This window comes from Rhipicephalus sanguineus, chromosome 3, assembly GCF_013339695.2.
Source record: "Rhipicephalus sanguineus isolate Rsan-2018 chromosome 3, BIME_Rsan_1.4, whole genome shotgun sequence".
Taxonomy (NCBI): Eukaryota; Metazoa; Arthropoda; class Arachnida; order Ixodida; family Ixodidae; genus Rhipicephalus; species Rhipicephalus sanguineus.
Window position 1 is genome coordinate 93823410 of NC_051178.1, and position 26798 is coordinate 93850207.

Below are 26798 nucleotides of genomic sequence, written 5' to 3' on the forward strand. Positions count from 1 at the left end.
GTTCCCAGGGTTCCCCGAGTGGGCAGGGACCCATACTAATTCAATTATTTTGTCACGCTGGCAGTCTTTTAAAATCCTCGCCGCTCTGATGTTTATGCTCCCTTTCGAGATATTGATGATGGCTCCTTCGAGTCACTTAAAATCGTTCGAGCGGAGGCGCTCGTCATGGCCAAAGCAATAGCGGTCTCTTCAGCTTCTACGGCGGAAGGCACCTGTACCGAGGCGGTATTGACGATCTGCCCCTCTCCGGTCACCACACTTACGGTATACCATTGGTCATTTTGTTTGGCCGCGTCCACGTACGCAACGAATTGGTTGTTTTTGTATTTTTCATAAAGGTCTTTCGCTCTGGCAGACCGCCTTCCGTCATGTCTGCCCGATAGCATGTTCTTGGGAAGAGGCTTCACCACGAGCTGACGTCTGATCGCCTGGGGTAGCGAGGTACGCCCCGCCGAATCCATAACAGGGTTTATGCCTAGTCTGTCCAGGACACCTCTACCCGCATCGGTACTTGACAGACGGGCTAGCTGCGCATTTTTGTGTGCCTCAATTAGTTCATCGAGGGTGTTATAAATGCCTAATTGTAGTAATCGCTCGGAGTTTGCATATCTAGGGAGCCCTAGGGCCGATTTGTATGCCATGCGAATTATACTATTTATTTTTTCTTTATCAGAGAGACGGAGGTGATAGTATGGGAAGGAGTACACAGTGCGGCTGATCAGGAAGGCTTCGGTCAGCCGGCATAGATCTGCCTCCTTCATTCCATGATGTCGCGTGGCTACACGCCTTAGCAGGCCACATATTTGGCGGGCCGTGGCTTGCAGCCGCGCTATTGCTTCTGAATTGTGTGTGTTGTGCTGTACTAGCATTCCTAGCACTCGGATCGTTAAAACAGGTCGGACCGGTCCGCCTTCCATATTCACGCAGATAGGAGAAGCCGAGTCCCCTTTAGTGCTGGGTTTGTGAGATTTATTCCTAATCACTAGGAGTTCAGCTTTTTTGGGAGAGCACACAAGACCGTTTCGTTTAACGAAATTTTGTACTGTGTCTGCGGCCTCCTGTAGCGCGTCTGCGATCTCACCATCCGAGCCACTGTTGGTCCAGATGGTGATGTCGTCCGCGTAGATGGAATGCTTTATGTGAGGAATCCTCTCCAGTAAGGGAGGGAGAGCTCGCATGGTAACGTTAAATAGGAAGGGGGAAAGCACTGCGCCCTGAGGGGTGCCCCTGGTTCCTAAATGAAAAGATCCGCTTCTGATGTCGCCCAAATGGACCTCCGCAGTTCTGTCCTTAAGAAAACTGGCAATGCAAGTGTATACGCGCTTGCCTACATTCATTTCGGTCAGATTGGCAAGTATCGACGCGTGGGACACATTGTCGAAGGCCTTGCTCACGTCCAGCCCAAGAATGGTGCGCGTGGCTCTAATGGGACCTGGATCGAGAATATCATGTTGTATCTGCCACATGATGTCTTGCGTAGACAGATTTGGCCTAAATCCGATCATTGTGTGGGGGAAAAGCCCCTCTCTCTCTGAGTACTCGTTGAGTCGGTTTAAAATTACATGCTCCAAAACCTTGCCAAGGCATGAAGTTAAATAAATGGGGCGGAGATTTTCGAATTACAACTTTTTGCCTGATTTTGGTATAAAAATTACTTTGGCATGCTTCCAGCTGGTTGGTATGGTGCCCTCTTTCCAGTGGGTATTAAAGAGTTTAGTGATCTCCGTTACTGAGGAGTCATCTAGATTGCGTAGCATTTTATTGGTGAGGCGGTCTTCACCAGCGGCTGAAGTGGTCTTGATTTTCATTAGAACCGCTCGAACCTCAGATTCCATAATTTCTCTGTCTAATTCTTCGTTGTTTTTTCCTGTGTAAGTGGCAGGTGCAGGGAGATCTGTAGTAAGGTTAAAGTATCGATTTTTAAGTTCTTTAATAAGTGCATCGTTATCTCCCGGAAAGGAGCGTATAATCCGCTGAAGGTTTTTCTGCGACGCCGTTTTACTTTGGTCAGGATCAATTAGATGTTTAAGCAAGAACCACGTATTTTTACACCCCAGCTGCCCGTTGAGGCGGTCGCAAAGTTGATGCCAGTGTTCCTGGCTTAGTTGTTGTGAGTATTGCTCAATGTCGCGCTCGAGCTGTGCAATGCGTTTACGGAGGCTTTTGTTATGTTTTTGCGTTAACCACCGCTTTTGAAGACTTTGCTGCGCGGACCATATGTGGATTAGTTTGGCGTCCGGAGTCGGACATCTACCTCTGAGGTTGAATTATCTGCATCTTGTACAAGGGTGGACACCCATTCTTCAAGGCTTGTAATGGGTGCAGGCTCGCGTTTATCTCGAATGAAACGAAATATGTCCCATCGAGTATGCATGACTTTAGGCCTATTTCGTTTATAACCCCTGCATGGGATCGTTGTGGATAAAATGTAGTGATCGCTCCCTACATTTATTTCTAAATTTTCCCAGGTGGCATTGACAATATTTCTGATAAATGTAAGGTCAGGTGAGGTGTTACGACTGACGCTGTTCCCTATGCGGGTGGGACGTTCTGGGTCGTTAAGGAGGGTGTAGCCGAGATCTTGGGCGTTTTCCCAGAGCTTTGTGCCTTTCTTTTCACATTTAAGATAGCCCCAAGCTGACTGCCGAGCATTAAAGTCGCCAAGCACCACAAGTGGTGCTCGGTTTGCAAATTTATAGGCTTTATCTAAGAGTTTCGATACAGCTTGGGTCTTATCTCTCGGGGAGCTATATACATTTAGAATATATAATGTTTGTTCTAATCGTTGTTTTGGTAAAATTTCGACAAAGGTATATGAGATTGCCTTGAAATCTAGGTCTATTTGATTGGCAGTTAGATTCCTATGGACCATGAGTGCCGTGACGGGAGAAGCACCCGGCGGTGCAATTTCATTGTAAGGGGAGAAACCAGAGAGTTTCGCCGCCGTGAAAGTTTCCTGGAGGGCCAGAATATCGGGTTTAGTGGGATAATTTTGAATCGTGTATTCCAGAGCTCGGCGTTTTCGGCCGAAGCCTCTGCAATTCCTCTGCCAGATTGTTATAGGTGCGTTGGCCATCACGATCGCCTATGAGGTTCCATGCGCGCTGAGCTCGCGCTGTGTGATCTTATTGGCCCCCCGGCGGCGCGTCGAGCTTCCGGGTTGCGCGTCGTGGTTGTCATTGTTTCTGGCGCATCGACAACCTCCTGGCTGTGTGACTCAGCTTGAGTTAAGGGAGGTTGTTGTACCATTGAAAGCCCAGTGTGAATTACGAGCGATGTCACTGTTGAGCTAAGGGCTGTAATGCTCTCTGTCAGTTGTTTAATCTGTATTACCTGGTTGGACATATTAGTCATCATTTTTTCCATAATAGTTTCAAGGTTTGTCATTCGTGAGTCCAACACTTCGGTTGTTTCATTTGCCGTAGTGGGCTCTATCGGACTAACAGCCTTTCGTTCTGCGTTACGCACACTGTCAGTGTCCATGTTATCTTGAGCAGTTACCTTACGTTCAACGCAGGCCACGATTTCGTTCGCGTTTTTAGTTTGGGAAATATTAGTGGGGTTTTGTTTACATTTTAGCTGCCGAATTTCATTATTAGCTGCAGCCAATTGTTGCTGAAGTAATTTGACCTGCTCCGCCAGCTCTCTCACCTGCGAGTCTTGAGGTGACTTGGGCCGGGGCTGCGGTGCAGGTTTGTTTCCTTTGGAGGTCGCTTGCTTGTGTGATGAACTCGAGCGGTCTCCCCGCGGGCGGGATGTCGAGCGGTTTCCCCGTGGTCGTGACGTCGACCGCTCCCCTCGGCTCTCGCTCGAGTGGTCTCTCCGTGGTCGTGACTCTGAGCGGTCTCTGCTCTCGCTCCGACCTCGCAAGGGTGGAAAAGATTCTGAGCGGCTCCGGGACTCCCCTCCGTTGTTCTCCTTTGATCTGGATTCCCAGGTCGCTGCCGTCTTGTTCTTGGTGGTGGTACCTTGCTGGCTTGGAATGCTGTCTGGAGCTGGTTTGTCAATTTCCTGCCCCTTTGCATTGTCGGCCGCGACTGGCTTGCCGGGCTGCTTTTTGGTTATGAAGCGATATTTGCAATTGCGGCTGCCAGTTTGATGTCCGCCGCACACTACGCAGGACGGAGGGCAGGTCGGTTTTTCTCCCTCGGGTGGCGGTGTGTGTTCTTCACCGCATCGCCGGCATCTTGGTACTTGTGGTCGTGGTTTGGGACAAACGTCAGTTCGGTGTCCCAACTTCCTACAATTGAAGCAGGCTTCAAGTCTCTCTCGGAAAGGAAAAACTTCGAAGGTGAGGGCCAGGTATCTGACATACTTCGGGAGCTTGTCCCCTGCGAAAGTGATCACGCAATCATTAGTTTGACCTAATCTTCTCGCGCTCACCACCGGCAGGTCGGGGTTTCTGCCCGAAACTTCCTCATATATGGCCTGGTCATCTTCATAGCTGTGTGCCTTATATATTACCCCCTTCACCGAGTTGTCGGGTGTTGGGACATATGTAGCCACAGGTATGCTGAGGGCGTTTCGTTCGTGCTGTAGTTGCGTGATCTTGCGATAAGCTTCGGCTCGTAAGCGGTCCGGTGTGTTGACTGTAATGGTATTTTTGATTGGATGAATTCTCACCTGGTATTCTTTGAGTGCCAGCCGAAAGTCGATGCTGGCGGCGATACATATGGCCTCCACGATTATCGCAGGTCCAACGTCAGTCAAGTTGATGGCTCCATTCGGACGAAGAACCACTTTGTAATCGTCCTCCGGAAGGCGTGGCATGGGTCGCCGTCGCACAGTCGGTGGCGGGCGCGCTTGGCGTCTCGGCGTTGGCACCGACTCACTTGTCAGCGTAGTCTCTCCGTTGATCGGGCTTGATACAGTCCCGGTCCGGCGTCTGTATTTTTTCTGCATATCAAGGGCCAGTGTCCATGACCCGTCGTTGAACTCCGATGGATCAAGGTCGTTTCCTTCCACGGCATAGGCCATGGTGAGGCAGAGCGACGCGAGTCCGCGTCTCGCTCCGCCGCGTCGAGTTCGGCCGCCCGGTAGGCCTAGGGGTACGCTTGACTCGTCGACACAGCGTCGTCCGGGTGAAAAGGGCTGTTTGCCATGGAAATATCACCTCCCAAGGTCCGTCTTTTTCTGGAAAGGCTACCGGGTGGGTAGACAGAAAGGTCACGGCACAGAAAAAGTCGTCTCTGATCCGGCTTACGGTGGAAAATTCGAAAAAGTGCGGAGCGCATGTGATGTGCGTCCGCACCCCTCGAGAGCTCAATCGGCGTTCCTTTCGTGAGCAACTTTCCAATAAACATTATTTCTATCTAAGTGAGTGCATGTCCTGCTGTGAGACCTTTCTTCACTCCTATCGTCAAACGTCGCATGCTTCTACAATACGTTACACCAACTGGCCCACCCGACAGCTACGTTTTTCTTCATAATCACATTGAGATATTCAATTATTTCTATTATTTTATCTTACGTGCTAAAAGCACGTTCTGAGTGCGAAGCCCGCTGTGGCAGGCGACTCCGGAGAAATGTTGGCAACTTCGTATTCATGAATGAGCGCATAATCTAAACCCGTAATACGTATTCACGCGTTTCGTCCCCACCACAACGCGGTCGCTGTGGTCGGGGATCAAACCAGAGTCGTCGAGCTACACCTTGCCTGCTAAGCTATTACTGTTGGTAATATCCCGGTTTGATTGCATAAAACACGGAATTACTTTTTTTGTATTTTAGGAACTGATGATATCGCATTATATATATATAAATATATATATATATATATATATATATATATATATATATATATATATATATATATATATATATATATATATATATATATATATTGGAGCCATTCCGTTGGTAGGGTATACAATAAAATTGAAACCTGACCCTCTTTTTTTGTAATCGCTTTTTTCATCAATCGTGTTGCGTATTGCAAGAAGGGCATGCAAGTAAGGTAGAGGTCGTTCTTTCACGCCGTTTTCTATCGACAGCGTAGAAAACCAAGGGAGTCCGTATGAAGAGAGCTAGCAAAAAACCTAATCGTAGAACGTAAGATAATGCGCACCGTTTCAAGATAGAAACGCGGGGCAGTAGAGTCCTCTTCGGTGGCCCATGGAGCGCAGCTCTTCTTATTTTGTTTTATTTGTTTATTTTGTTTTATCAATCGTGTTGCGTATTGCAAGAAGGGCATGCAAGTAAGGTAGAGGTCGTTCTTTCACGCCGTTTTCTATCGACAGCGTAGAAAACCAAGGGAGTCCGTATGAAGAGAGCTAGCAAAAAACCTAATCGTAGAACGTAAGATAATGCGCACCGTTTCAAGATAGAAACGCGGGGCAGTAGAGTCCTCTTCGGTGGCCCATGGAGCGCAGCTCTTCTTATTTTGTTTTATTTCTGGGGCTCGCAGAATTCTCGCAACGTCGGAGGTCGATACAGAAAGCTGTACCGCCGCGTAACGTTGCCATAAATGGGATCACAAGAGAATGGCTCGTAGAAAGCTCGGCGAACGGACGGCAGCACCGAATGGGCGTGCACTGATTCTTCGATCGTGCTCGTCTTTCTGTTTACCGGCCCGTTCGGTGCATTATGGCGGCACGCCGGGGAAAAGTGATGCCACGCAACGACAGCCTTCCTTGTAATGTACAGGAAAGAACGTCGTCATGTCGGATGAGGCACTGCTTTAGGTTCAGGTCATGAGTAAGTATGGCTTCTATTTCGGGGAGGATGTTTCGGCGTATAAATACGATGACCGCATCGCCTCGGTTTTTGTTTAGGAACTGTTGTCGCTACCTTCTCTGAAGCTATCCTTAACACTTCCCAAGATGCTCTTAAAGGATTGGTCTTCACTTATACTATCTTAGAGTGAACCCAGCTGAACAAAGCATATAAATAGCAAAACCAGCTGAGCAAAAGCCATGGTGACTTGCGAAAGAAAAGCATTGCAACCTGGGCCTCCTATTAGCAATATGTCTCGATGATATACTTGCGTTCTCACATGTATTTTTACTGCTCGCGAGGACTTCTAGTAGAGAATGTTTATAGCATAACTCTCGAGGTACAAGCAACAAAACGCCGGCAGAAGGCTAACCTTAGCAGAAACGAACAGCGCGCATTCCTAGTGCTCTTCGACATTTCTTGTTGCAACGCCGTCAATAAACTCAACGTAGAAAAGTTCCTCACCAAAAGGATCGGTGCCTGCGCAGACTTGATGCTTTCCAGCAGCACTGGAACGCTGGCATCGTGAAACGAACTATAGTAGCTCCACTCACGCTGAAAATGTGCGATTGAAGGAAACATGCCTCACAAAACGCGCTTCACAGAAGAAGAGAGGCTTTGTGCTGTTTTACAGCTATGTTTAGGTCTGCTATGTTGCAAATCCGACACGACAGGCAACAGGGAAGCCTTGGTGAAGCGGAACTTGAAAGCAATATTTTTATTTACTGTAGAACTCCATGTTGCAGACCGCGTTGCGAAGGAAATGAACTTACAAGCGTTGTTGTACAATTGCGTAAAGTCAGCCGCGCTGCTGTTCGCCCACGAGGCTCTTGATTTTAACTGCCTATAACCCGATGGCACCTGGCGCTGTGCTCGCGGAGCCCGCGCCTCCGCAGACGGTGGCAGGCGACAGCGTGGAGACAACTCATGCAATCAACATCGAAGAAATGCCGTGACAGCACCATGGAAGCCTTACCAGAGAAACAGGCCGTCACCGCGGAAGCTTTTAGAGTGACGTAAGGCGGCCTCACCTCAACGAACGCTTTGTTGCTTAGATAAGGCAGATTTAATAGTCTGGGTCAAAATACACCCTAGAACAAGATCCCGTCACACTCACGACCAGCGCGGGAACTCTCATAAGCACAGGCATACGAAATCGAAGGCAGCGCCACCTTTCAAAGCACGAGAAAAAGAAAAAAATGGTTCTCTTACACAAAGAAAAGCCGCAGAATTACATAAAATACCATTCGAAGTAATACGTTTGTGTTTTCAAGAGAAATAGGTCTGTCTGTTTAGATTTTTAGAGCGAACGCTCTACTACGTCAGGCCTCCCAAGGTAATTCATCGTGTCGCAATGACCTTGAGCTCCGGAAAGCAAGTGTTGCAGGCGTAGCGTCACGTAAGTTGATCCACTGCAGAGAGGCGTCGCAGCTGCGCTCGCTCTGAGCATCGTCGCCGCGATACCACGTGACAAGGAGATGTTTAGAGGCTGCTTCGCCGGCGCTTGGTCGCTCAGTCTCGCCATGCGTGGCGCGCCGGCTCGGTCGTATGCGCGTGCACTTCAGCGCGAACGACAGGCAGACTCCAATCATCCAGCCGATACAGCTAGACGGCAAGTTGCGATATCTCAAGCAAAGACGGAGTCGCCTGCTGAAAGAACGAAGCAAATGGAGGCCAAATTAGCACGCTGTAGATTAGCACGAAATCTGACGTTTCTCGGACGCACTACAGTGATTCACAATCTCAACACGGCATCTTGTAAGCCCCGTAGGAGACATATTGAGCGGGACAAATGACCTCTTGCATTTATGATACTTCTTTCCTCAGCTGGCTCGTTGGTACACGTGATGTCTGAGTGACGTGTTATTAAAAATGCTCGAAGCGTTTCGCCAATTCTACCACTACGGAGAATCGCTGCATATTTTATTTCGACTGACCGTACGGTTAACCGCCAACATTGTGTTCCGTCGAGGTCTTGACTAGACAATGTTGAAACTAGCTTGTCGACCGCCCGTGCCGTTCTGTTTTGTTTTAACTTGATGGCGGCGGGGAGATTGAGGTATAGAGCGGCAATGCGCTTATGAAAATAGACCTACAATCCTTAATGCGTTATAGAGCATGACTTGCTTACCGCTAATGGATTACAGCGACAAAGACAAAAACATGATCGATGACGCGGGCTGTTCTCTTCCGTTGTATTCGTCTTTTGTGCAGCAATACCGCGTATGCCAAAATCAGGTATTTTTGCTCGTTATCGCAGGATCAATGCAGGGCCTTCAAACAGCTTTTCACATACTTCAGAAAGCATTGAGCTTTCTTAAGTGTGCAATATTTATGAAAGTAATAAGAGCCGGTGACTAAGAGGTATTCATGAATTTGCATACTGATTGATGAGTATTCGCAATACAGTTTTACGTTTGCTTGTTTTTTTAACGGTAAGTAATATAACGCTTACAAAAAAACAGACAGTGCAAACGAAGTAAAGCAAAACAAAAAGTAAGTAAGCTGCAAGAATGGGTTTGCAGGACGATGACAGCTGGGTCTGTAAGTAATGACTTCCTGCGCACATTATCTTGTGTCGCGTAGAAGTTAATCGACGCTGCAGCGAAAGTAAGCATAAAAAAGAACAAAAGCACGGCGGCCAAGGCTGTGGTGTGCGGCTCTCCCCGACAGTTGGGAAGGCAGCGCGGCTTCATTAGGCGCTGGTGAATACGTTGCTGCTCATCAGTAGTCGTTAACCTCCGAGATTCGAGGTCGCCCCGCTCTCATCTAGCAGCCCTCACATTTTTTTTTTCTTGCCGCTTTCTCATAAGCGATTAAATATGGCGCAGACACCACATTGTACCACCCCAGCTAAAGTGGCAGTGAACGGAAACGCGGAGTCACTTTGCACTGAATGATTTTTTTTTTCAGTACTGTAGTTTCGTTTTGCGTGTAGTGCTGAAGCGATAGGGAAATGAAGCGGGCAACTTTTAAATAAATCTACTTACTTTTAACTGATTCTTACAATATTTCAACATCGTCCTGGTACGGCTGCATATACTAATTTTGAAATGCTGTGCTTTATCGAAATTTATTTGTATTAAATAATTTCCTGGTAAGTTCTCCGCTCGTTTTAATGGACACAATGAACATTTTAGCCGCCTTTCCTTAAAAAAAAAGAAATTTCGCTCCAAGTAGTCTCTGATTCAATTTTCTACATCTTAGTGTATCGATATACTAGGTCACGTACAAATAAGTTAAAAAGGCCTCCAAATTTACGTTGCTTATATCTGGCCAATACACGGCACTCACGTTTGAGTGGGCCGCGATAAACGTCTAGCTATGCTCCCGTGTTCTGGCTTATCGTAGTGACGCATTATTCTCCAGAGTTTTCGAAGGTGGAAAGTCTGTCTCCTGATATATCCGAAGTAATTTGTCTTAACCAAGTATAATTAATGATCTGGGTGAACCAAATGGCTTTCAAATAAATGACGCCATGGAAGCAGGTGCAAGGAACGTGGGCGTCACGGCCACGTGTGATTTATTTATCCAACTTTTCTTCATTCTGAAGGCTCCTGTGGAGGTGATCAGTTATTCCTCCTGGTATATATCGGATAAATAATTTGCCAACATTGCTGCTTGAAGCTCTTAAATTTATTGCCTACCGAAGAACTGGTTTGCGGGTATAGCGTGGCCACAGCAAGCACAGGACCGGTTTGATGGGCGGCACATGGGATTGGCGGAACATGGGCCTGACCACGCCCCCTGCAGGGGGCGTAGTCAGGCTCATGATGATGACCATGATGAACTGCTTTACTCGTTTCGCAACCTGTTTTCTGAAGTGTGCCACGTGTATCGGTGATGGGTGCTCTGAAAAACAAATGGGCATATATTTGTTTGCACACGGCATGTCAAAACTTGCATTAAGGCAATAAACCACTGTGCGAATCAATGACTGAGCGGCTGGCGTAGGGTAAATAAGCCTCAGTAAAGGCGGCGACAGGAAGAATGTCAATACAGGAAGGCATTGTTCCTGTGTAGACCTTCTTCGTGTCGTCAACACAGGAACAAGCTCCTCCTGTGTTGCCCATAGGAGACCAGTGCTGTGGTCGGTCCTGCGCGATTAGCCTGCGCCGTGGAAACGAGGTCAAATAAATATAAGACGAATCAAATTCTGTCCTTATTTATTGTACAAACGTGCAGATAATACATATAACGACGCCGGACGCGAGCCGAGTGCATGAGATAACGGGGAATCCGTAAATTGCTCGAAACAAGCCAACATTTGAAATTTTCTTGCGTGCGTGGTCGTTTGCGCGCTACGGAAGAGAAGGCGCATATAGCATTTATTTTAGCAGTCGCGAGATCAGCGCAACAGTCTGGTTTGTTGCAGATATTTCTACAAGATATGCGCAGAACTGTACAACCGACTTTTTTCGCTGTTGATTTGTTCGTGACGCGTCCGTTTAGGCATAATGATAAGACGTGAAAAAAAAAACTTTTCTTTGGAAGTCGTCTAAGTGTTATCGTCCTGGGGTTGTCGTTGATGTGAATGCAGATCAATATTCTGTGCAACCCTATTCATATAAAATGCACACATCCGAGACGATTTTTCTAGTTAATATGCTTCACACGCGCGGTTTCGTGTGCTCCAACGCAGCACACTAAACACGTAGCCAATATTTTAATATTTATTTAAATTATGCTCGCTTGTAATTAGTCATAATACTGGCTCGCGCATGTTCGTTTATCTGGTATAAAAAGGCTCCTGTTGACGTCCTACCATATTTGATGAGAATTTACATCGCTACTTTTCAAAGTAGGACGAATTAAACGAGAGAAGTTTAGGACGATTATCTGCGCAGGACTATTAGTCTCACTCGGCATCTTGGCATTGTGGGCACTTTTAGAACGCATTTATTGTGTAGCTGTCAAAATGCAGAATAATGGGTTTTGCTGCACAGTACCATGTCTTTTTCTTTTTGTATATACCAGCGCATCTGGAAGGAGGTGGACGTCATTTAGCGGCGCTCCAGATATGCTGACTGGTGCCCCTAAACAGCATATTACTATACAGTTATTTAAATGCATTATCCATCACTAATATTGTGACGGAATAAATATTTATTGTAATGTTTGATTACTGATAAAGGCGGGACCATAAAAAAATTACGAAAAAAAGAAATGAAGAAGCAGCAAATAAGCATCTCATACTGTAATATTGTTTGTTGAATAAGTCTCACTATCTGCGTGATCTCTCACTTTGTTATCATGCTTGCCACTGTATCGACACGGTAACTAAAGCGGCCCAATTGTAGATATGCTGCAATACAAATGCGTACTTCATCGTCAAAACCGACCAAGTAGGCGGAGCTAGCCTGAAAACCTCCAAAAACGAGGCAGAGATATTTTTCCTTTATCCGAGAAGCTGCACTCTTCATCGGCGTACATTTCATGAACCGACGTTGTTCAGGCACCTTTCCTAGTTTCATGTCACAGTTTTGCAGAAAACTAAGAAATCAGCGAATTCGTGAGCTAGTTCAGGCGGAGATACATATTAACCGTGGGCGTACGACGTTCACAGAACGTGATTTCAGCGTTTCGGCCATTTGCACCGAGGTGGGCACGCTGAGCACAGCGCTATTTTGCGGCGTCGAAGAGAACGAGGTGGCTTGTGAAGTATGCAGAAACGGATTACGGAGCCTGTCCAATGACAAGCGACGAAGACTGCTCGATAAATGAGATAGATATTGCGAAATTCACACTTGCTAGTCAAAGAGTGATACTCAAGCGAATAAATTTGTTCATTTTATCTCTTTTTTGTTTCTTTCCAATCTATGCCAGTTTAATTCCTAGCGACGCACTGCTATTGATTTCTTAGTTTATCATTACAGTAGTGGCGTCAATGTATTCCAAGAAAAACAGTCCCCTTATCAAAAGATCACGCTCGTTTCCTATATAGAACAGAACTGGCAGGCACGCGTTCGCGAATAGCCGTTTCGATGGACGATGGTAAACTTGTGCCGACAAAAATTATGCCACCATTCATTGAATAAATCCTACGGGCTACGTGATACTCCATCAATCGACCACCAAGCTGTCGCAGACATGAGAGGTATGAACCTTTGGCTCAGGGTGCGTATAGATACGAGAGTGAGAGGTATTAGTCACTGCTAAACAAACTGGACCAAGTTGTGTTTTGGAGTGTAACGTTCTGTCTACACTTCTCTTTGGTTCCATGCGATTCAGTGCGCAGGCACTGAGTGTCATATGGCTGCCAGACCAAGCGACCGTAAATCAATAATGCGAACTGCGCAAGCATCGACGAATGTGAAAGAAAGAAATCAGTGCACTGCCTTGCTTGCTTACTCGCGTTTTCATCTTCTTGTGGCCTGATGACATATGCACACTACGTGGAAGCAAAATTATCCAAAATTGTGCATAAGGAAGTCGATATCGACTGCGTGGTAACACGGCAGTCAGGATCTGGCACATAAGCCCTACAAGACGGCATAACGATGTCAGTGCTTGGTCATTCGACGAGCACTAATGAAACGTTATCAATGTTATGCTGCAGTCGTCGCGGTAACCGTGGAAATACGGTGACGATGGCACGAAAATCAATGCGGCCGAAATTCGCGAGAAGCATTGAGGTCCGAAGCATTGCTAGAATCGTGGTAGCAGAGACGCACCGACGCGTGTCTAGCTGGTTTGAGCCTCTAGTGTGCCATGATGTGTTTGAGTAGCCACACTGAGTTCTTGGGCGTAAGCTCTTTACCATCACGCGATGATGTCTGGTCGCATATTCGGACAGACCTTTGTAGGGTCACAGAAAGGCACTTTCTGGTGTTGGGGTGGTCGATCCTCGATGTGAAGCAATGTTTAATAATAATAATAATAATAATATAATAATAATAATAATAATAATAATAATAATAATAATAATAATAATAATAATAATAATAGGGTTTTGGGTTCCAAAATTACAAAGTGACAACTGAAACATGTCGTAATAGGGTTTCCGGAACAGTTTTGAGCACCCGGGGTTTTTTAACATCCGCATAAATGTAAGTTGTATGATTGCCCTTGCATTAGACCCCATTAAGATGTGGCCGCCGTGGACGGTACTCGAACCCGCGTCCTGTAGCTTAGCGGCGCGGCAGAAGGAGAGGGCACACCCGCCCTTCGAGCTTCGAACCACTGCGACAGCAAAACAACCGTGCCGCACTCAACACGGGACGTGAAACGAATTCAGTCTGAACGCTCTCATAGCAAAGTTTCAAATTTGTTCACGGTCTGCTTCAGAAATCATGCAGATTGCGCTCACACGCACGCATACACACACGCACGCACACAGACACAGACATGCACGCACACACGGACACGCGCACATACACACACACATACGCACACACACACACGCACGCGCACAACCCCGACTGCAGTAAAGCTAGCAGAACACCTCAAAAAGTCACGCGACGCCTACACTGTATTTACTTGACCACTGTCAGCATTCGTTAACACGGACAAACCTAGTCTATTGTCGCCTAATTGAGGCTAACGTTAACAAGCGTTGGCCATCCTTGTATGATGGACACTGCTAGGTAATATTGGTTAAAGCTGAACAAAATATTGCTAATATTGGATTTCAATTATAATCGCATTGACGAAATATTTATTCAGTCTCAAAGAAATAATAAGTGTTCTCTACGAAGGTTCTTTTATTTCGGCTTACATAAACATGAAATCGACGCAAAAGCATAAAAGTGTACATCCTCTTCTTACAGCTGAGCTGTAAGCGGGACACTTGTTCGATTTGTGGCGTCCATCTGCGAGATGGAAAAACACCACGTGACCTCCGCAGGCGCGATGGCGGGCTCATGTGATGCCATCATAACGTCACGTATGACCTAATATTGCGTCATAATTACGTCATGCCTCGCCGTCATCAGTTGACATCGATGGTTCAGAGGCAGGCCGATCTCTGAGGCAGTGTAACTGGTGCAACCGGTGGTTCGATCCCGGAGGCTGTGCCGAATACTGAAGTGAACCTGTGCGCCTTTCGTACGTGGTTCGCCGCATCAGTCGAGTCTCTATAGGCACTACGTTGGCGTGGTCATGCGTGGCAAGTATGGATCGACTGCTCATTGTGAGAACGCCCGAGTTGCGGCGCGCTTATGAAAAAAAAGTCGCCCGCATCTTCCCACGGGGGGAGCTCTAGTAAATGCGTCGCAGAGTGTTGGGAGTATCGCGTGAATGTTGCGTAATTGGGTATGGTTTGGGAAATCCTAACTGTTACACGTACACCAAGTACGACTTGAACGGCTCCAGTGTGCACGAAGTTCCGGGTCCGCAGCTCGCTTCAAACGCTTGCGTTCAGCGTCGTATGCTCGTGTCTTCGCAGCCTTGTCTTCTGCATTGCTTGCTGTTGTTGACGCCGACGACGGTGAGGGTGGGGTAACGTTGCCAACAACGAGTGGTGGGACGCTGATTGAAGATACTGTTGCTTCCATCGCATCTACTCGAGTCAAGCAAACGTCAAGTCAAGCGAAAGCCAAGTAAAGACGCCCTTGACTGAATTCCGAACGCGCGCTCCGCCGCTTATTTACACACCGCCCGCGTTTGAGGGAGAGGAGTGAGGGACGGAGAGGGAGGGAGGAGGAGAGGGAGGGAGAGGAGAGGCTTGCTGCCGGAACGAAAAAAAGCCGAGGATGCGCAGTGGGGGTCTGGACGGCGCCGCCGCCGACGCCGCAGGTGCGACTAAGAAATGCTCCGCATTTAAAACGCCGACGACAGCAGAGGGCGGCAGCGCTCCCGTGAGCTCCGCTGGTCACCTACCTTGACTGAGTCTAATTGGTCGAATGTCTTCAGCTTGCGCTTTGACACAAAGCCACATGCAGCGATGCTTAACAACCAAGTAAACAGGAAAGATGGGAAAGACAGGGATTTTAAACAATTCAATGTAACCGGTACTCCTACCCTATACTATGGAAAGTGCATGTGGGGCTATAGCATTACAGGTGTAAATAGAACGAAATAGAATCACACTGAGAGAATCACGCAGGAAGGGAACCCACATCATAGTCTCTTGGAGTATGTGACATCGATAATAGTCAACAGCAGCTTGCGCAAGTCCGTTGTCTGAAAATTTTAAGAACGACTTTGTCGCCATCAGCTGCGATAACTTCTCAGGACAAGATTCTATAATGGCCTCTAGTGACATCAGCCCAAGGCGAAGGCGAGTTAGAGCGATTGCGATTGTGCATAAAGAGCGTACACGAGTCTGAGCAGAGAAGCTTCCGCCGCTGTCGGTTCCGTTTTGTCCGGCAATAATTTCTGCCGCTCCGCATCGATTGGTCCGTGGGAAAAGAAACAGGTGCGTTTCGTTTCGGGATCCGAGCAAGTGCCGTGTTGCATTTCCGCATACAAAACAATGTCCTCGTCGCATTCCGCATATTTTCCACTTAGAGCGAAAGTAAAATTAGAACACTGAAATGAACCTAAGAATGCATGTATCTTTCAGAATCAACTAAACGGAAAAGGGGTGCTGTTGTATACATGATGTGTCCCAAAAGAATGTTTGAATATGATATTGCTACATATTGGGATTTTTCTCTGAGAGCAACGACACTGTGAAAATGTCTGTAGCTAGCACGCTTCATTTTAACATTAGGATCGTAATCAATCGTTCATAACAAGGACGCGTAAATGTAGATTCCATTAATTATGGTGTTATGTTTTTTATTAAACTGCGCTATAATTAGCCTGCACTGTTACATAATTCTATCAGACATAAACAGCATCGATAATAATAACTGATGGGGCTTAACGTCCTAAAACCACAATATGATTATGACAGACGCTGCAGGGGAAGGCTCCGGAAATTTCTACCAGCTGGGGTTTTTTAACGTGCACCTGTATGTAAGTAAACGGGTCTCGAGCATTTCCGCCTTCATCGAAAATACGGCCGCCGCGGCCGGGATTCGATCCCGCGACCTGCGGGTCAGCAGTCGAGTAACGTAGTCACTAGACCACCGTGGCGGGTTGTAAACAGCATCGACTCCGCACTCGGCGTGCGTAACAATTTCGATCGCCTGCTTTGTGGTTTCCTTCTTGGCTTCCTTCTCGCGCTGCAGTTGCCAAAATCACAGTCAGTTATTCATGACACAAAAAAAATACGTCGTACGGCAATTTTGTTCTAATTAAGCCTGGTATGCGTGCAAATCACGACGCTTTAGGACCAGCTGTATCTGAGACACGCATTGAGCAGCAATGTCAAGAAACTTTCGCAGGAAATGGCGTCCGTTCAATATGAAAAAAAGATACGCTGTAGGTACGACCTCTTAATATGAACGAAGAAGTTATGCCTGCACATAACAAGGAGAATGAAGTAAGACGAAGGAAGAAACGTGGTACGAATACGTTCGGTTTCTGTCTGAAATAAAATACATGGGAAGATGCGTGACGTATTACAGCGAGCACTTTACACATCGGACATGAAAAGTAGTCAAAATATCTGACGGGCGAGTTGGTGATTAGTGATACTTCAAAGACGAGCTAGTAAATAAAAAAAAATCCGTAAACAGCGGGTGGGTGCTCGAGCCGACGTTTCGACACTTGTCGAAACGTCGGCTCGAGCACCCACACCCTGTTTACGAATTTTTTCATCGCAAGCTTCCATCTTCCACTTCCTGCCGTTTTTTTTTTTTTTTGGAGTCCGTAAATAGGGACTTAAACAGAAAGTACAAGGACACGTGCATGTCCTTGTCTTCCTAAGTCCGTTGCGCGGTCATATTTCATGAAAAGGAGCGAAGAACAAAGTTCTCGTTAGTCGCTCCTTTTTTTTTTTTCCTTTTTCAAAGTGCGCGCTGCAATACCTCATAGAGCCACACCAATAGCCCGGTCACATACCTTGCTACAGGAAGGGGCTCTGTTCTGTTCTCTCCAAGCGTATTGTCCTTGATCAAATGTGAATACTACTCTACGCGGACCCATACGGCGGCGTTTCATGACGTTACACTAGCTCCATGCCAAGTAGCCATAACTATTACTCACAGTTGTTATTCTGACCTTCTGTAGTCTTACGCGAACCAGACTTCGTCTGGTTAACCTCCCTGCTTTTACTCGGTTCTCGTCCTCTTTCCTTTCACGTTTGTATCTGCTAAAACAGCATTTGGTGTGTGGTGTTCTGTGAGTGTTTTGCTGAAAACTTGTTGGTATCTTGTTTGTATTCCTTTGAAGCAGAAACGTGATATTTTGCGCATGCTGGCTGTCCACATATAGTTTTGGTCAGATGGAGTTTTGATAACCACTTACTTAGCTATAAGTTTACCGCAAATTCAGCGCTCGATGTTTCGCACACACCCCTCATGGAAATCTGCCCACGTATAAAAAGTAGTCACTCGTTTTTTTTCTTCCCCTTTCTATTCAGTATCTACCGTTTTAGCGGTGGCAGATGTAGTGTATGAAATGACTGTCTTTCTAGCCTCCCAGTGACCTTGTCATTTTAAAATATCCTTTCGTATTCATTAAAATGTGCAGGCACTTCAAAGCGTCTGATCGTGCGCGAAGGCCACCAGACGGAGTTGCCGTGCGACTTGCGTGACGCCTTGTCCAACGACTCACTCGCCTTCGTGCACTGGTACCACGCGCCTGAGCGAGACCTTCACAGCGGTTCCTCCGGCGCGGCATCACCGCTCGGATACGGATTCCGTGCAGCGGCGGCCAGCCGCGAACCCATTTACACTGTGGACTTCGGGCCGGACCCGACACTCAGTGGAGAGACAACAGTCGGAGCCACGGGTGGAAACGGTGCTTCTGGAGGACGTGGGAACAACTTACTGCAGGTGCGTGTCTTGGGCCATGATACATTATAGACTATCAGAGAGACGCGCTTTTAACTGGAACACCACATGTCAAGATGTTTCCGTCAGCGTTATGCTCGCTCGATACCTTCCTTGATAATCTACCAATAGTGACAAGCTCAGAATTTTTAAACTTATTTGGAAGAACGCTAAAGGAGAGCTAGTACAAAAAAAGACAATGAAAGGGCGATTGTTTTCTTTGTTACTTTGTCCCATAGTGCAGCCCTCCCATTAAGTTTCAAAGTTTCAAAATGTACGAACAAGATCAATATTCTGCAAGTGACGTGGATATGTTATGTTCGTGCATGCAGGTCAGCCGCTCAGCCGGACATGGATGGATCGGGCGAGCCTACTTTTCCATCATCGGCCACCCGGCCAGCCTTAAGGTGAACAGCGTACGCTTCGAGGACGCCGGCTTGTACACGTGCACAGCCGTGTACCGGGACGGCGCCCGCAGAAACTCGACGGTGCGTCTGCATGTCGTCGGTGAGTACCCCAACAGAAGCTTCTAAAACAAAGGTTCGTGCCCGTGTATATATATATATATATATATATATATATATATATATATATATATATATATATATATATATATATATATATATATATATATATATATATATATAATGTATCATGCAAGTGCATTGAGCCACTGGCTGACAGAAAGAGAGATTGAGAGAGAAGCCACCTCAGTTTGAACGATGGTCTGTAATACCCAAGGTAATACCTGCGTGGATCTGTAACGGTAGCGGGTAGCGTGTGTGTGTGTGTGTGTGTACACTTGAAACACATGCACGAACTTCTACGAAATGACAAAATGTAAAATTTTGGGGAAGGAGGGGAACATTCATTCCCCCAAACCCCAAGTCTTGCTACGCCAATGACCGTCAAATTACCGCTGTAGAACCTTGCAGGAATTACACATAATTGTTAAAACCGCGTTCGCTTCTATTTCGAAGGGTTCAGCGATTGCTTTATTCGGGCATGTGGTGAATGTCTAGGCTGGGACACATTTCTAAGCGCAAATGGCTAGTCTCCGGACATTTGGAGCATCAGCTGCCTGGCTATCTGAAGTGCAGGTGTATGACAGAATGTTTTGCCTGCGTTATCGTTAAGCGATGATTGTGTGGTAGTTGACAGCCGCGACTAGGTCGTATTTTTTTGCAAATTTTTCATGTTTACCGAAGTAACTGAATTAATTACCAACGTAGCAAACCTTTAATTGGTGCAGAATTCTGAAAAAGAAAGACAGCTCTATCATGAAACAAATACCATGAAAAGAAAGACTGACGAAAACTGACTTTGACAACGATAAAAATGCATATTTTCGAGCAGCGCAAATAAAAAAAGTCAGTTTCACCGCAAGGGCGAAGGAATGAATGCGATAGCAACAAATTGTAGTGTTCCACGAAGTGAGGCTGGCAGGTAACTGTTTTGTATCCGATCTTGCCTAACTACAAAACTCTGGTGGAAGAAAATACGGCCGCTCCAGGGAGATACTCTCCGCATAGTCACTTCGCGTTGAGAGCGCAGCACGTAGAAGAGTATACGAGCCGCCCGCTGTGATGGTTTTCGAGATAGCGCGCGCGCCAGCGATCCACCTAGATCAAAAGTTCAAGGTAGTGGCTGCTCGCTCGACAACCCCCCCCCCCCGCTTCCCACCTCGCGTCTTTTTTCGTGGTCGTTAAAGACGGCGGGGCTTTTCTTGTCTGCTTCGACGGCAGGCCTCCCGAGCGGGGTGATGTTATCGCATGCACCCTGCGAGCGACGGAAACGGGCCGGCTCGTTTGATCTCTGCTTCGGCCACGTTCGTCGCCCCGCTTGCGAGCTTTTACATGCGGTAGAACAACAATGCGCGGGGGGATATTATCAACTTGGGCTTCAAACCGCAAGGACATGACGGCGACGTCGACGGCAACGGGGACGGCACAAACCCATCCAGACTGTCCATATAATTGCTATCGCAATAAAAAAAACAAGCACAAGAGAAGACACGTTGACTGCTAATGTGATTGCCAGTTCTAGCAACCAAATAGCTCGCCTCAACGCTTTGACGGCTGCCATGCACTAGCCAATGCACCATTGCGAGGCTTTCACAATAAGTAATGACGGGCCCCTTCAGAATGTGAGCGCGCAGAAATGGATCTACATTCCTGAATGCTTCTTTTTTATTGTCGCACTCCTCAAAGCGAGAACAGAGTAGACATCATCTTCGAGCACAATTAGTTGCGTACTATGCCATTAATTTGATTTGTGACTTTCATGAAGCCTCAGGCACTAAAATTATACGCATCCGTGAACCAGCATTTCCTCAATGCGTCTGTGATTAGTAAGTTGAGTGGACCATGCAACATTATTTATGTACTGAATAATTTCATATGTTTATGATTACCTTCAAATCATGTCACGCAGAAATTTAGCGCTCAGAAGAAATTTGTAGAGCCATAAAAGAAAGTTGCTACGAAAAAGTTTTAACAGGCAATCAGGACATTGCCAAGCCGTCCGTGTCCATAGAAAGGTGAACGGGAAACCTTGAGCTCTCGTCGTTCCCATGGTAACTGAAGAGTTGTACATGTATATAACTTTATTACCAGAAAACCTCATTGTTTTCTTTGCGTAAGTATGAATGAAATAATCGTATTTAACGGTTCGCAGCCGAATACCACGCAAGGTTTTCTAAATTTTCTGCTCCTTATTTTCCGACAGTGATAAGAACCCGACAAAGCAAACAATTATTTAGCTGCTCTCCCGTGTCGCAATTTTACCCATTGAATATGATAATTCATATATATTACCAACATTTAGCAGCTTCTTTTCAAATTTAGATCACAAATATATACAATTATGTTTTAAGAAAGCTAGCATTAGAAGCACATAATTCCCTTTCAACCTACTGTTGCCTTCCTTTACGTAGGATGCCCTGCTGTTTTAACTTTACGAAAAAAGGAAACGTGAAATAAAGGTAACATATCGATTGCTTAGTAAATTTTGTGCGTATATGAAAACAACTGCTCACAGCAAGGATGATACAGTACCAACGAGCAAATATTACGTAGCAATATTCCTGTATATACATGTATTAGTGACAAACCCCCCTAGAAATCGCACATTCAACAAATACCATGTAACGGTCTTGTCATTTAGGCGGTACGCTCTCATCACTGTCATCAGTTGTTCACGAAAAAGATAGCTCATTGCTGCCGGTAAATTTTGATGTGCGTTAGTTTTTTAACCGCTAATCTGGTGGATGTACCTCTTGATTTTATGCACGTATTATATGCACATACGATAGGCGCGTCCCACGCGCCTATCGCGGTGTTACGTGTTTCATAGAAATTACGACTTGAACATGCTGGTCACGTTACATATCTGTAGCTGTAGGCTTATCGCAAACCCGCCGCGGTAGTTTGGCGGATATGGGGTTGCCCTGCTCAGCTCGAGGATGAACTTCCTGACTGCGATGATGGCATTTAGATACAGACGAAGTACAAGAACATTTGTGCACTTGTATTCGGTGCATGTTGCAGAAACCCAGCTCCTCAGAATTAAGCCAGAGTCCCACAGAACGGCGTGCCTAATAATAATATCATGGTTGCGCCATGTAAAGCCCCTGAAGTTAATTTATTTGAAATTTAGGCATATCTCAATTAACAGTCTCCTCGCTTTTCATAGCTAGAAAAAAAACATAGCGTTGACTATATTTTAAGTGTACAGTTCACAAAGGCTTGGGGATTTTTAGCGTGTTTTTTGTCCGCCATAAGCTAAACACAAAGCATTCTGTCGACTGGTGGCGGTTACAGGCCACATTGTATCCGTAGCCGGTGATCGCACGCCTCATTTATCTAGGCACACGCAAGGCAGATCAATGCAAGAACTATGGTTTTAGAGCCACTTCAGAAAATTTACTATGGGAATGTCGAGGGATAACAAACAATATTGGGCATAGAGCCTCTTGCGATCGCCTCCACGCGTGCTGGGAGACTGTGCTGCAGGACTGTGCCCTTGAAGATCAACTTTGGGCTGTCCAGTGGGTGGAGGAAACCTCCAGGGCTCAAGAACTGCGGACTGTCACCTAGGCAGGATATTCAGCCTTCCCACAAACTTGCAGGACCTTTCAATGAGGTTCTTTGACTGACTAAAATACGTAAGATATATGAACTGAAGTACTTTTCTGTCTTGGGCAGAACCATATTGCAAAGAAAAATACAATATGCGCATATCTGAAAGGAGTTCACACTACAACTACGTTAAGCTCGAAGTTCAGATGTGCTACAGACCACACAAACGTCATCATACAGTTTCTGTGCCTTCTCTCCGCATTCGTGGGTTCTTGAACCTCACAGTATTTGTCAATAATGATGCAAGCCATGAGACAGTGTTTAAACTACGCGCGCCCTCCCAGCGGACAACGGTGCCTTCGCCGCACGCGATCGGATGGCGTGAGATTGTGACCAGGAAGGAGAGGAAGAAGAAGTGAGGAGCCACTCGATCAAGAGGGAGAACGCTTCTTGTTTTTGACAAGTTAGCCTTCAGTATATAGTTTTCACTAGACTACCTGAATTGTTCATTACAATATTTAACAAAACCTACAAAAAGTGTCGCCTCATGCATTTGTATCCAGGTATTTTAGTACAAATTGTCATCTTTCACCTTTAGCCTTTGTAATGAAAGATTGTAGAATACGGAGGCTAGATTCCGTGAAGCCCACTTCTCTCGATATTCCCGCCCCTTAACTTCTTGTAGCAATGTTTTTTTTTATTTACTCCTGCCTGTTGGAAGAACAATACTGCGTAACAATGTAATCCGAAGGCGAGGCGTCCTAAAGATGTGCAACGAGAAATCGTATCTGCGGGCATCGGCAAAAGAAAGGAAAAGCAAAGACAAAGAGGTACCGTCGACGGGCGTTAGCGACAAGAATTTGTCGTTGCTCAAATGACAAAGGTCATTACGCCGCCGGGTTAAGGTGATGCAGCTAGAGAAAGAAAGGAGAAATGGTGCGATACGGTGTCCAGGGAGATAATGGACCAAGGAAATGATGCAAAGAAAATTGGCTCAAAAAGTACAGGGAGAAGTGGTCGGTAAAAGGTGGCACAATCGACTGGAAACTAATGTCGATATCATCACGGCAATTTTTTCTTATATTGGCATCCGTTGCTTGATTGTCTACTTATTGATCTAACTTCCTGTGTTCGAATCTATCTTGCCGCTATTTTTATACGAACGTCTAAATACCCTTGGGCACCGTTCCACACTATTAGTACATTTCAGAAAGTGGAAGCCGAGGTCATGACCCCTTTTCGTTGCGTCATAAACTGAGGCTCACGAAGCACACGAGAAGCCAGATAAATGATAAGAACGCATGAGAGGGTCATGAAGCCTTATCATACTATCCGGAAGATAAATTGTTCTGACATCCCCTTGTCAAAGGTTAAAGAAGGGCTGCCGGGCTAGCGATACTTCAACGTCGGGTACGTTCGTGCGTTGAGAGGCTTATCACCATTTTCTGAAACTTCCTCCATGGCAAATTCAGTTTTGAGTCATGAGACAGAATAAACGTCTTTATTTGAGGATATAGCTAAGAAGAGACCCTATAGTCCAGGATGTCCTGAGATCGGGCCGCATCCTTGACCTTCGCGCAAGCCTCAGCTGATTCTCGAGGTTGGAGCTGGCCAAGGCTCTCCCCCACACCTCGTTGGTGTGGTATATTTCAGTTTTGATTGTTTGAAGCCCCTTACCGCATGATGAAGGAACCCAGGTTCTCCTCAGAAGTGCCACTGCGAGGAGAAATGAGTAGTGGCTATGGGGTGATTGCTCACTGGGTGTAGCAGTAACGCCTCCCACCCTCTAAGTAAGGTAGAAGTTAATGGGAAAGTGGACGAGTGAAGAGATGAGAATTTGTGAACACGGGTTGTCGCTGTAGCCGACGTTTCGATTAACGGACCTGTCCTCTTCAAGTTGCAGATGTGAAGAGCACAAGTCAGCTTGTCGAAACGTCGACTCTAGCGACACCCCATGTCCACGAATTTCCATATCTGCGCTCTAAGTGCTGATTTCTGTGTTGGAGGGTATGTTCAGGAGGTGAGCTTATAATGTTTTGGGATGTCATGGTACGTGACCAGAGGGTGCATGGGCTTGGACTCGGTTTTCTCGGCGTTGGCTCGGTTGGTGGAACCTCGCGCCACGAGGTTTTCTATCGCGTTGCTAGTGATATCGTGATAAGCTGACTCCCAGATTACAATGACTGGTCATGTTGGCAGCTTTTGGCGGATGATTCTGTGCATGTTGGTATGTATTACGCCGCTTGAGAATATGCGACGCGCCTGTTCACAGCGGAGAAGCAATGGGAGCAGTATTTGAAGGATAGGATCCGTGCGCTGAAGTGACGGTGCATGACTGTTGTTTATGACTAAGGTTCTGATTGGGTACTACTAGTGACTTTTCGAATGAACTGGAACAAAGGACGTATCTGTCCTGTGCGTGAATATTATAAACGACAATCTTTATGCAACCACAAGATGACCTTGGGTTCAATGGCCTACGAGGTGATTGGCTTGGCACAAATGTACATATTTAACTGAACGGACGTTCACGAGAATCCCTGCAGGGGGTTGTTACCAAACCAACGATAACATTGTATGGGCTTCTTGTCATAACGGTTGATGTGTGACATCTCATTGGCTAGCGTCCTGAATAATTCAAAATTACCGAATGAGAAGTGTAGTAATTGCACACTCTGTGTAGCTAAAGATAACGAATACGGAATGGCAGTTGATTTTATTGCGATCGCAATTATATGGACACTCTCGGTGTGTTCTCGCTGTCGCATCGCTGTGCCGTTCTGTATACGTATAGGTTTGTATATTTTTATAAAACCCGCAAAGAAAAATAGTTCAGAAAATAAATTCTGAAGCGTACGACCGGAGATTCGACCTTCCGACCCCTCGCTCCGCGGTGCAACGCGTTAAATCGCTACCCTCTTCTTCACAAAATTATATGCAGGTATTGTTAACAATGTTCTCTCGCAAAATATTCAAAATTTCGGTTGTCTTAAATATGTTCAATGGTTGTGATGTGACAAATGCATCAAAAAATTGTACGCATTTAGAAGTTCATGTGCTAATTAAAAGAGCGAGAGAGGTGAACGCAAATGAGTCTTCTCATGCGAGCTACTGCAACTTCCAATGAAGTAATCTTTTCGACTGCTGCAATGTCGTTGCTTTGTAATGAAAGCACAAGTTTTGCAAGGACCGTAAGTAAGCACACTTTTGATTAGCAAACACTAGCTTAAACTAGAGTTCTTCAAAGAGTTAAATGGGTCTAGCACGACAACTTCAGAGTAAACATGTCAACATTGACGTGTTTGGTGGCTACTTCAACCGAGCTGCGTCAACACTGCCTTCGAAGACACTGTTCCCGGAGGCACTGTTTTAAAGTTAGCCATGAAACTTCCATAACAAATTTCCCCAGCGAAGCGAAGCAAAATTAAGCAATGTTGATGCTATCTGTGCACATGCAACTTGAATGCTCCGCAGGATGGCGGATATTTCAGCCCTTGTGATTCGAATTGGATCGGAAAATCACACGCTTGCTCCTGTGCAACGAGCTAATAATATTGTCAGCTGAAACAAGCACCCTTCAATTGCTCCAGCAGCATGCGGGGGAGAAGCATAAAAAATAAACTGCATTGTTCACGGCGAATGGGACAGTGTGCATTGCAATATAATATTGCTAACACTGTGCGTGCAAATACGGTATGGCGTTAGTGCTTTACAGCGTAAGGTTTTATAGGCTCACTTAAAGAGCGAGGATTCGTAGTGATGTTGTCCGCCGGCGTTGCCGTTTTGAGTTCGTCGCTAGTATGAGTGTAGTCGTGCTAAGCGGGGTGCCGAGGAAACTAAGCAGAGCGTGCGCGTTGTAGGGGAAGGAAGCGCCTGGCCGTGACGCCTGCTACTGGGCCCGGCTCCGGTCAAACGGCGTTATTTGTGTCGGTTGTGGAGAACGATTATGACCTATGCCAGTAGAAAATGTATGAAAAAACAAATATCACCCTTGCATTTGCGCACAAGTCTTATCGTCGTTTATCGCCCTGGCTAGCCTCTGTAGCAATGAAAACACTGACATACTCTTATTTGTCATCATCCTGTCATGACCTTGTACGGATATCTAAAAACAATGTGTCCGAAATGTCAGAAGGCGCGGCCTTCGCAACATATACCTCGGATGAGAAAGCACGTCTGA

At 46.2% G+C, this 26798-nt stretch overlaps 1 protein-coding gene across 2 annotated transcripts in view; it reads left to right on the forward strand.

Moving 5' to 3' along the window:
* LOC119386846 (hemicentin-2) overlaps positions 1-26798 on the forward strand; it is a 283270-nt gene that overhangs the window by 196133 nt on the left and 60339 nt on the right. For both annotated transcript variants that reach the window (XM_049413266.1, XM_037654114.2), the window contains exons 2-3: positions 18238-18542; positions 18872-19046. In XM_049413266.1, coding sequence (XP_049269223.1) covers positions 18238-18542; positions 18872-19046 — 480 coding nt within the window. The remainder of the gene's footprint in view (positions 1-18237; positions 18543-18871; positions 19047-26798) is intronic.